General features: G+C 37.1%; 1 protein-coding gene across 2 annotated transcripts in view; it reads left to right on the top strand.

Annotated features, from left to right (window-relative positions):
* UBL3 (ubiquitin like 3) overlaps positions 1-10,509 on the top strand; it is a 73,508-nt gene extending 62,999 nt beyond the window's left edge. For both annotated transcript variants that reach the window (XM_074330070.1, XM_019736576.2), the window contains exons 2-5: positions 1,026-1,134; positions 5,188-5,274; positions 8,470-8,547; positions 8,828-10,509. In XM_074330070.1, the coding sequence (XP_074186171.1) occupies positions 1,026-1,134; positions 5,188-5,274; positions 8,470-8,547; positions 8,828-8,880 (327 nt within the window). In that variant the 3' untranslated portion in view covers positions 8,881-10,509. The remainder of the gene's footprint in view (positions 1-1,025; positions 1,135-5,187; positions 5,275-8,469; positions 8,548-8,827) is intronic.
* Positions 10,510-12,503: the final 1,994 nt, after the last annotated feature.

Here is a 12,503-nt window from a genome sequence, read left to right as displayed (position 1 = left end):
TGGTAACTGAAGATGAGAGCTTGGGTGACCTGGGACCTGGCACAATTCAAACTGGCACAATGACATTCTCTGTTCTTTATATATAAAGAAGCTAGACTAGTCCCAGGGCTCAGCTCTGAACTGGACCCAACTTTTAGGAAGGTCTTATTTGCTCTTTTAACAGCGGCCCAGAAGTATAGAAAACCATGTTTGTATTTCTATAACTTACAGGGAAGTGAATGGATGTCATGGTGTTAAAAAGATAATATCAAGTTAATTATGGATAAAGATAAAAATTAAACAGTGAACATTTTGGAAAATGTGTTAAGAATGACATATAAGCAAATATATATATTGACTTGGAAATATAATTCCAGTGGATCTCAAAATTTTTAATTCTATTACTCACCTTAGGTTTTTCTCTGACAGTGAATGAATCTATGTTCTTTGTCACACATAACTCCTCTTACCTCTCCCAAGAAAATACGTGATCATGCATTTGGGATTAAAGTAATTACTATTGATTGACTCCTCTGTTAACCATAAAAAAATTCTTTAAAATTGTAATTTCTGGTTAGTTTGTTTAGGTTTGAGTAATTTTTATAGAATAAAAAAGTTGTATATAATTTATTTTCTCTCTATTTTTTCTAAGAAGTAGATTATGAGCTAAATTTTTTTTTCTGTTTCTTAATTTGCAAGGTCACCACTTTTATTAGTTTTTCAATGTAAAATATGTATTCTACAGTAATGTGATAACCTGTAGAAGTCCAATTCTGGACATTGTTGGGATAATTAAATTTAAAAGAATAATGAATTTTGGTTTGCCTTTGTTCATTTATTGAGGCAAATATATCCATATATTAAATATTATAAATAAAATCATATATCAAATTCCCCATTCTTTAAAAAAATCTTTATAGAATTTAAGTAAATAAAAATGAGAAAATGGTATTAGTAATAATTTAGAATGTGAAATGGAAAACTGAGTTGTTTATTACTTTAAAAATTTCAAGATTTATATTAAAAGAATCATTGTCTTCTTTCAGATAAATTTGCGCCTCATCTTGGTAAGTGGGAAAACAAAGGAGTTCCTGTTTTCTCCCAATGATTCTGCTTCTGACATTGCAAAGCACGTGTATGACAACTGGCCAATGGGTGAGTGGTGTTTTTCTCTTGCGAACAAATAATGTTAATTCATTATGCCCTACCTTGTTTCACAAACATTTTGAAAAAGCTATAAATAGATAAGATATATAAAAGAGCAAACAATTAATTGAGGGTACAAGTCTCCAAGTTAACAGGAATTACTGCCTCCTTCCCTAGATTCTGCTCTTCAGCTACGTCACTGCAAGATGGTAAAGGGGCCACAGTGCAGAGTCCCTGTTCTTGATTTAGAGCTGCTTAATGTAAATGAAAAAAACTTTTTTAAAGAAAAACACAACATAGCTAACACACACATACACACACATTCACATTAGTAAACCTATTTATAAAATACAAATTAAAAGGAAAGAAAAACTGTCTTTAACAAATTATAATACATTCTCTTTGGTCTATTCTATACATAGCTTATTTTAAATAGAGTTTGACACAAAGTTAATTTCTAATTCGTGTTACTTCTGTGTTCTCTAAACCTACTACAAGGTCAAGAAGGTATAAAACCCATTAATGCTTTGTATTTTTAAGCCAGTATCCATGACACCAAAATTGTGGTGTGTGTGTGTGTTATTCCTTCTTTTCTCCAGTTCTTTTCTATGTAATAAGACTGTCTTGCCATCCTAAAGTGAGTCTTTAGCTTATGTTCTTCCTTTGAATTTGCCCCACGTTATCTTGTCCCTTTTGTGGCATGTACCATAGTGATAGGACTTTCAGCTGATTTCATTTCATTGTGTTCGCCAAAGCATTTGGACTTGTAAAGGACAAGACTTGTTTCAGCAAAGAACGCAGTGTATACTGTGAAATGAATAAATTAGATCGGTGTCTCTCAACCTTAAATAATACATGGAACACTTTTAGAGGAAGAAAATTCTTGTAGATTCCCTAGTGCTGACTTAAATGTTTTTTATCATAATATTTATTTTTAAAGATAGAAAAATAAAACCCAGTTAAAATTCTTATCCTTATAACTCACGTATAACCCTAAAACTCAAATAGGTCAACAAAGAAAATCCAAACGTAAATCTGAAACCAGTAGTGTTCAAACAACAGCATCAGCGTGCCAGCCAGATGGTGTCCCTTGCTAAAGCTGGCTCGCGGTTTGCCCACGACTCAGTGCTGTTGAGCTGGCACGCTTGTGCCCCTGCTTGCTGCGTGAGGGCCCCGTTATCTGCACATTCCCCACAAAACCTGCTTTCACACAGTGTTCCAAATTGCCGCACAGCCTTCACTCAGCAAGAATGGATTGTGGACGTTAAGTCAACCTCTGTCCTTTCCTGGTGAGCCTCTTGACGATTAAAGAAGTCTGGATTGGCGCCAGTACAGCCTTAAACTTCAGCGTATACATGGGCACTAAAATCCCACGGCTACATGTACTGGGTTGTAAAGTGATTATTAGAATTATCTAGATAATCTCCTCTAAATTCTCGTTAAAATGAAAACACAATTTGGAAGTTCTTGAAGAGGACTTGCAGACCCTAAGAATATGTCTTTGTGAATTCGTAGATCTGAGTTTAAGAAACACTGATTTAGGCCAGTACTTTCAAATAACTAGATCTTTCTTCCCATTCATAACCAAGGGACAGTGAATGCTAGTCCTGAATCAGGGATGGCCTGAAGCTAAAGGTTAGAGGTGAGAAGGAATTTCAAAAAAGCCAAGTGGACTAATCTGGGGGCTAGCTCTAGAATTTCTTCTTAGCCAGGCAGGATAGATAGCTGTCAGTGTGAAAAGTGTTCTTAAATTACCTGCCTAATAGTGGTGTTTTACTAAGTATGATGTAACAGATTGTTTTTATGGTTTTGGAGGGAAGAAAGGGTAAGGCTAGCTTTGGACATCTATGGGTATTATAGAAAAGATTACACAAGACAAAAAATGAATAATCTCTCAAAAGCGTATTTTATTTGGGCAACATTATGTCGAGATAAAAGAAATACTTTACCTTTATAATCATTTTACCGAATATTAAAATTAGTTTTAATTCCTTAGACTCTCCTGACTTATGGTAAAAAAAAAGGTCAGATTCAAGTGCCGATCTTCACTGTCGTTTCCCAAATGAATGAGCCATCTGCAGTGTATGGAATTGATTTTATCCTACGGTACTTATTTTCACACACAAAAATGTTGAACCCAGGCTTTCCCCAGTTTGCCAGTTGTACTCAGCAATTTTAGACAATGCAGGGAATAAAAATGTTTTAAATTAATTTTAATATTTTATATAAAATATTTACATTAAAGCTCTAGTTCTACATTGTATCATATCATGCACCAAAGGTCAGCAAATGTAAATATTTGTTGGTAAAAGTGTAGTAAATATTAAATCAGTAGAAGAAAATACTTTGTACAATATATTTTTGGAAGGAATTGGTTTTCCTTGATATAAGCTTAATCAGTTTAGTGGAATATTGTTAATAGGTGGAATAGTCAGGCACATAGCTGTTACCGGGTCAGAGATCCAAAAAATAATCCACTACATACGTGTTACGATTAGCTGCAATTCCTCCTTGAAGCATTGTCCTTCTACAGGCCTCTCTACATGTCAGGTCCTCGGAGAGGGAAGCGTGTTCAACTAGTGGAGGACGTGGAAATCATGACACTTTGTGTAACATAAAGAAATATGTGGCTTCAAGTTTCTGCATCTCAAAAAATACTTTAAATATTTTTAGAATATTTTTTTCCTGTGCATTAGACAATTGCTGTCATTTGTCTTGATACTTGTACAACACTTCCATCTGGACCAGAAATATTTTATTAAGCAGTCATTTGGGTGCCACGGATTCAAAGTAATGCATGCTAAAGAGTTAGAGGCTTATGTGATCTTTGTTCTAGAAGCAGAGGGATCTGGGAGCACTAGAGTCAGAAGGCAACAAAGGCTTGCCAGGGGGAGGGTAGAGGGACAGGAGAAAGGGGGTTTGGGGAGGAGAAGGGGTGCGGGGGGGAAGAGACTGAGATTCTACCCATTTTTGTTGAGTCACTTGGTTTATCAGATTCATATTCATCATTTTAAACACTCCAAAAAAATGCAGAAGAAAATTGCTCTCCTTTCCCCCTTTCTCTTCCATCATTTCCTCTCTGTGGTATTTTAACTCTGTGTGGACAGCTACCATCTCCTGATAGAAAAGCACCTGTAGGAAACAAACACATCACACTAGAATTGTTGAAAAGATGATGATGAAATTCTCAAATCTCTACCAAAATCAGAGCTGGAATTATTATATCTACAAACTGGGGAAAATTTCTAACCCTGTCACATGATCCGTGTCCTTACATCATTATTTTAACAGCGTGGTTTTCATACTTTCCTATAAGTTATGGGGTGAAATGAACTATTCCGTTACCCATCCTACCCACCAGTTTGTCTTTTGACTTTCTCTGTGCACTTTCCCAGTGTCCATATTTGTTTAGTAATAGTGCCTTCTGATATATATGATTTTTCAAGTTTCTTCTGAGTGTTTTGGGTAAAGTGAATTAAAATTGTGTCTTTCTGTAATGATTACAAACGACTTCAAAAAGACAATAAAGTAATAAATCACCACTGTCCAAAAGTTAACATTTACTTCTTATTATTCTCTTTTTAAAATTTTTGTTCCTTAGTTTTATTGAGGTATAATTTTTTATTTGCTATATCAATGTATTAATTTATTTAAAAATCTTTGTTACACCTATTGCTTCTAGTCTCAAATATATATTTAAACAGGTACAAATGTTGGAACATTATAATATTTTGTTAATTACCTGTAATTGGAATTAATTTTCAAATGACATTCCTCTTTACCCACGGTTAGATTTTTCCTGACTCGTTTGTTTTAATTCTTAAACTTCAGAACTCTCTTTTGGCACATTTTCGTGTTCTCAAGAAGCAAAAGTAGTCTTTCTGCAGCTCTTACTCTGTAATGAGAAGAACTAGCAGGAACGAGGCTGCAGTGGTCGTATCAGCAAGCTCCCAGTGTCATCTTTGGTGTTTCTCTCTGACTTGGATCAGAATTTTTAGAGAATGCACTAATGCCGTAATTCTGTGTTGAAACACTCCTAACAAGTTCACTGGTTCTTTTCAGACTGGGAAGAAGAGCAGGTCAGCAGTCCAAATATTCTACGACTTATTTATCAAGGACGATTTCTACATGGCAATGTCACATTAGGAGGTAATGGTCACCTTCGTAATGGGATTTCGTGTCTGTCTCATGGTTGCAGTATCCATTTGTTTGTTTAAATGCTAGTGTTTGATTTTACTAAAAAATTACACCTTCAAATTCAGTATGAATTCTGCCTACTTTTTGGTGTCTACTTCACATTTTGCATTCAGTTAAATTTAAGTTTAGATCTGTGGTGTTTACCACCTTGTGAAATAAACTCTATCCCATTACAGGTGGGAGCCCATAGATATTGTTCCATAGATATTATTCTATTTACTTCTGGATCATATAACTTAGATGCAATATTTAAAAGTTAAAGCCAGACACAAACTAGGAAAGGTTTCTGATAATTGCTTTTCAAATATGCTGAGGAAATGTTTTCAGTTTGACTTAACTGATACAGTTGCCATTCGTGCAAGAGTACAGGTAAATGAGTACCTTTAGAGAGACAGTGCCGCGGGGTGATGGAAAGAGCAGATTTTAGACCCAGACTGTCCAAATTGCCTCCAAGCTCTACCACTCACTGGCTGTGCAACCTTGGACAAGCTACTTGAGTGCTTTTGCCCTCGTTTCCTCAGAGTAACACGGAACAGCAGTAGTGCCGTTCTCCTGAGTTGGGAGGGTTAAATGAGTTTATGCATTCAATGCATTTAGAACAGTGCTTGGCACACAGTAGACACTTTGTTAGCAGTTGCTGCCCTTTCTACGCGACTGGAGAAATGTAGCTCAACAGCGCCGCCTTGTGGGTACATTTTCTACCATCAGCAAGCTTTGTTTTTACGTAGTACATGTATTTCAAAAATATTCTGATAATTAGAAACGTGCAGACAAATGAAGTGATGTACTTCAATAATCTTTGTTTAAATCGTGTCTGAGTTTTTTCCCTAAAGATAACAATGAAACATTTGCTTTTCCTTAAATGTGGAATACTTTCATTCATTCAGCATATATTTATTCCTTATGTGCCAACCCTGTGTGCTAAACAACTGGCGATCCAGGGTTGCACAGGAACCTCTTCCTTCAAGGTGCTGCAGGATGACAGAGTAGAAACATAAAACCCACGGGTAGAAGGCTGTGTCATCAGGGCTGGAGTAGATGAGTGCCAATGACGATTATGACAGTATCAAGTGGGAAGGACACTTCAGGATAGAATTTCATGCATAACCAAGTTTCAGTGTCAGTGTAATGCCCGCTCTAATAAGTGCTGATATCCACGAAGAGATAGCTGCCATTTCAAATCGAGCTGCTGTGCAGGTCTTTTTACAGCTCCTTGTGTAGTTACACGGACCTACTCTTCATCTAAGAATTGACTGGTAGCTCTCTGGCTGTACTGGACGTTCATTGGACAACCTACTACTGTGTGAACTCCTGGGTGACGTTCACGTGAAGGTTGGAAGCCCGCGTTCTGGATGTTGTGCAGTGTCACAGCAGAGAGCAGGGGACCCCAGCGGAGGACGAGAAAGCACTCAGATTCTTGTTCTTCTTCCTTCAGCTCCTTTGATGTGTTAGTATCAGTGTCTGGTGCTTCTAGTTAAAATCCAGTGGAGAAGGAAAATCACAGTCCTCGTCAATCCAAGTTTTGGCTTCAAATGGCCAGCCACTCAGCAGCTTCCCAGGCCTGGCCAACATTTCCCTAAGTGGACATCTCAGTTCACTGACCTGTTTTGTGAGACTACTTTCCTTGCTGTCTCAAAACGACGGTGGTGGTGGTAGAATTTACCCAATGCCTTCTGTGTGCCAAGCCCTGAACTAAGACTTTTCCCTGGGTTGTTTCATTTAATCGATAGAACTGCTAAGGGGCAGGTGATGGAATTACTGTCTCCAGCTTAGGTGGGGAGCTGCAGCTGCGGGAGGGGGTCAGTAAGGCGCTCATGGCCCGTTTCACTGTTGACGAACAGCAGAGATGCATTTTATGCCAGGTCTGGCTCATAGAGTCATCAGGATGCTGTGGCGGTGATGCACAGCTCAGCACGTGTGCATGTCACACTCAGTCAGGCTTTCCCATGTACGCAGTGACATTTTAATAGTGTAAGTCTCACTGGCACCCTGATGTTAAATCAGGCCTAGGACATTATCCCCAAAAGGCCCTCCTCTTTTTTCCATCACCGTGTGTACTTATGGGCCATCGTGCTTCATTTGAACTTCAGAAGTTAAGAGACAGACCACATAACAGATTACAGAAGGAGAAGCTCACCTGGGTTCCATGAGATATTAATACCATTGAAGACAGTCAGGACCCGTCTTCAATCCACATGGTAGCCGTCATCCAGCAGAGCAGGGTTGCAAAGCTGACGGCAGGAACGTCGTCCTTGCTGAGGCGAGGTAGGGAGCCTGCCCTCAGTTTGTAATTAGTGAAGTGCAAGTAGCTTGGGATGTGAGAACTCAGCACGATGGAAGTAACCCTAGACGTTAGACGTGCCGGCTGCTCTAATTTTATACACAGAATAACAGAGGAATTCACCCCGAAACTTGATGGTTGTGTTTGCTTAAGTGGTTCCTGGGTATCTGGATGTGTATTATATTATTCTGTCTGTGTCTGAAATAGTTCATAGTTATAAATACTTGTCATTTATGAATGAGAAAACCTTTTACAGGCTTGACTAGAAAACAGTAATTATTAATAACGCTAAGGCAGTGATTCTTTTAAAGTAATGTTTAAAGGAAATTGTTTTCTAGTTGGAGAATAAAGTTTGAGATTAAGTGTTTAAAATTAGTTTGTGATTTCTTCTATTTCTACATGATAGTGGCCTGTTTGGTGTAGTAATTTTATTAGGTGACTGACATATAATTAGATTTAAAGACAAATGTCTCTTAATCTAAACTTTTGCCTATATGTAGAAAAAGTATTCTGTGAAACATTTTTTAAATTCCTTTTCTCCTCTAAAGGTATTTCCAGTTTTAACCAATCATGAATCTTATCTTGTCCCTTTCCTTAAATAGCATGGTGTATATGTCAAGATAATGAACATAACAGGAATATCTTAATTATAAAAATTGTTTCTGATAACATTAATTTCAAAATATCAGAATATTAATTAATTAGTCACCTAATTTCATTGTTTAAGAGATGTCCTATCTGGTCAGAAGTTCAGCCTGTTGAGGAAGTCACACAAAAAGCAATCAATTTTGAATGGTTTTAGTTCTGGCTAGTGATTTTGATAGGTTGAAGTACATGTAACAAATTGTCTTCTACTTTTCACACAGCGTTAAAACTTCCTTTTGGCAAAACAACAGTGATGCATTTGGTGGCCAGAGAGACACTGCCAGAGCCAAACTCTCAAGGTGAGCCGTGTGCCAGAGAAGTCCCACGTGCGGCCAGGAATGCCCTGTTCTCCCTGGACATTCTGAGGGAAAGGAACTTCTCATAGTCCTTGATGAGAACTTGTGAAGCAAATGACCAGACATTTTGGAAGCAGGCTTAAATTGAAAGAGCATTTATTATGATTTTTAATTTAAAAATGCAAACATTAAAAACCTATTTGTTGTTAAACTTGAGTGCCCCCTCCTCCCCTGCCTCCAATAGGAGCATTTTTACAGACGAAACTCTCCTTCATTTCCCCAGGTCAGAGGAATCGGGAAAAGACAGGCGAGAGTAACTGTTGTGTAATCCTGTAAAGACTGTCTGCTAAGTGTGACGTGACGTCGTCCTTGTCTTCCATGCCACCGGGACAGAAGAAACCCCACATTGCGTCAGGAGCCCTTAGCACATCTGCCTGCAAAGCCATGGAGTGAGTGGTCACATGAGCGCTGTCATCTTTTTCTCGTGAAAGTAAAAAGAACCAACAACCTGTTTCACTATGACTTTTATTTCTAGTACTTTTGTTTGTGTTGAGCAGTTTTAAAACATTGGTTTTTGAATGCAGTCCATCTCCAGGGGAAAAGTTAACAAGTTACCTTTCATAGCAGAAATGATTTTGCTGCCACAAAAATTGCGATCACCAGAACTAACAAATCAAGTGTTCCAAATACAGTTTGCACTAAACAAGTTTGATTGTTTTCTTCACCAGCAGAGTTTATAGCGTAGTTCATGGTACCCAGAAATTCTCATATATACAATTCCACACTGGAAAACACTCAGCAACTAATGACCTTAATTACTGGGCCAACTGGAGAGGAAAAAATGGACAAGAAACTAAACTGTCTGGTGGATTCTACCACAGTCAGCCATCGTGGCTTCACTGGCACAGAACACTAAGCGGAGGGTGACGGCCTTCAGTGCCGCAAATGAAAAAACCAAATGTGCCTGTTTTAAGCACTCAGTAGAGATCTGATGAGCAAATGGTTTTTCCTTTAACATGTGCCCTCTCCAGTCATAAGTAACCGAGAGCTTGTTCACGCAGCACAAAAGGGGTGAGTGTGTTTCCTAGCCTTAATGTGGGAGGGGGCGGTTCCGATCATTCATAGACTTTCATTGTTGTGCAGAAATATTAGGAAACCTCATTTACTGTTCAATTTTATGTATTTGAATATCAGCAATTTGACTTTTTTCATAATTATTGCTCATCTGTGTCCAGTGTCGCACTCACTCATTAGAATTCAGATGAATTCTTAAAATTAAAAAATTCTCCGCAGTAACTAATTTGTTTCTTCATGTAGTTTGCATTTGGTGTCAGTGCTTGCAGTTGTATTAAAATCAAAAGCTGATTTTTAAAAGGCATACGCAATTCAGGATGCCTTTGTTTTGTTTTGTACCAATAACTTAAAATTGATATGCTCAAAACAATTTGCACAGCACTAAAGCATGAGCAGTTTCATCTAAATCTGTAAAAACATAAAAGATTTTATATTTTTTCACTGGGAAGGAATTCTTCCTGGATGAAATTACAAATATGTGTAGAATATATTTAATAAAAACTTATAAAATACCTAACTATAGAACTTACATATAGATTGGGGTGTAGTGTGTAGAACAATGTTCCATATAAATAATTTAGCCTTTATAACAATGAAGTTACAAGCTGACACGTTCTGTACTTAAATGAGTGTCCACGGTCCTTACAAGCATTGAGAGTAAATGGTTTCAAACGGTCAGCTTCGTTTAGAGTGATCAGGTTACTTTACTCATTGTTAAAGCGTTGATGAAAAGGCTTTCTATGCAGTGGAGCTACGAGAATATTGTTCATACTGATCAGAAATTTGTATAGAGCAGAGTTTTAAAATGAGTGTAAATAGCACTAAACATTTTCTTTCTGCAACCTGTACTTATAGATTCTTTCTGTAAACTAAATAAAAAAATATCGTGCATTTCGGTTATAATATTAAAAGGTCTTAATTAGGTCGATAATTGTTTAAGCTCGGTCTCATCCATGTTATAATTGTTTTCTACTTTTGTTTCTGAATCTTTAAAAAAATTCATTTAATTAATATTCCATTGATAGTTTTGGGAATTATTCATAACGTATCTTTGATATTTAACCTGGATGATCTGTGCACAGCCACAATACATAGAATTATGTGGTCTCTTTATCACTAAATGTTATATCAAGAGATGTTAAATATTTATATGCTTTGTTCATTAGCTCAAACATGAATTCTGTTAGTGTTGACGAAAGAAGAATCTGGTAGTTACTTAATTGGGCAATTAAGCCATTTATGGCTCTATTCCTCTTTTGTAAAACAAATTACTGGTAATTATTTCTAATACCTACTTTAATTCTAATTACTCTCTGTTTTTCCAAAGTTAAAGACTATCAGCTAATTGTGATTGAATTTTTACAATGGTTAAAAATAGTCTCTATTGGTTTTCAATATATTTTTCTGTGTTCCCACATTATAAATTTCCCTTTCATAAGACCTCAATTTAGAGTTTGCAAAATGGATAAACTTGTTTATTAGTAGAGAAAGAATTATGTCACTTAATACTTAATATCATTATTATGCAGAATGAAAAAAAGAATAAAAACTAGCAGTAAAATTATACATGGAACACACCAAAAATTTAGCTGCCTTAACAGTGTAACGTGAAAATACTCAAATATCCCTTTGAAAACAGTTCCCTGGGTGGCCTGATTGTTGAAATATGGTTGGTCAGAGCCAAGGTTCCTACTGAAGGTCCCTCTGCCAAAACTGACAGCTCACGGCTGAGAGGTGGGAGCTACGCAGACCCCGTGATGTGAAGCCTGGGTCGTGGGCCTGTGAGGCTGCCTCGTCTTCGTACCTAACTCACCTTTTACCTAAGTTACGTGTTCTGGACACGGCAAGCTTTTCTTCTCTGTGAAATTCTCAGCATGTCTCCTTGACCTGAACTATTTGTTTTCTCTTCAAGATAAGTTGTACCTCATGCTATCAAGAAAAATATAGTATCTAACATTGTCACTCACGTTAAATGAGGTTTTCTCATAACATTTATCCTTAGTTTTATGTCACCTTGACCTTGGTTACAGTAATTTCTGTTAGATTTCTATTTCTGTTAGCTGATTGCGGTAAACAGTGTTTAATGTGAAAAGAAATTAAACTTTCTTCATCTGTTATAGAATACCCTTCTTTTAAATGACATATTCATAATTTTGATGTATTTTTCCTATTCTTTATCTCTCTACTGTTTTTCTCTTTTTTCCTTCAATTTATTTTATTACATTCTTCAGTAAAATTAGTACTGTGCCAGCCTTTATTCTTCTGTATTTTACCAACATCAAAGAGAAGCAATCAACCAAAATTTAGTGTGCTTTCATACCATCCTAATTGGGAACTGTCGCAGGCATGTCTTCAATTTCTTTCTATTACCATTTCCATAGTATAGTCCTTTGTTAGCCAAACAGTGATTGGGTGGGAGGAGGGCTTGAGAGAAGCGTACATAGCCTCTCATTATGGCCGAAACACAGCTCAAGACTGCTGCCCGCTATGTGGCACCCTTTCGCTGGCCGAGGTGAGTGGGCTTCTTGGATGTGGGTCGCAGATGACAGTCTGTGACTCTCCTCAGCTTATGTCCACTGGCCACATGGTGCCCTTCCTTCAGGAGACTGTACCATATGTGAGTTGTTTAACAAACATGTTGTGGGAGGTTCTAAAAGAGTTCCCAGACAAAAGTAAAGGAGAAACATCTAATTCTCAGATAGTAAAGTTTAAACCACTACTAGAATATGAAAACAAATTTATTTAGTAGTGGGTGGTCTTTGACAATGATGTTAAAATGTTTGTCCTTTTATATTATTTTTACGTCTGCCTTTTTTTCAAAATGACAACTCACAAGAAACACATAGTAGGCAGAGTGAATCGCCACTTGGGAAGAGGAAATGTCA

The sequence above is a fragment of the Rhinolophus sinicus genome, linkage group LG04 (assembly GCF_036562045.2).
Source record: "Rhinolophus sinicus isolate RSC01 linkage group LG04, ASM3656204v1, whole genome shotgun sequence".
NCBI classification, from domain to species: Eukaryota; Metazoa; Chordata; class Mammalia; order Chiroptera; family Rhinolophidae; genus Rhinolophus; species Rhinolophus sinicus.
Note: the sequence above shows the minus strand (reverse complement) of the source record. Positions and strands in the feature narration are given on the sequence as shown.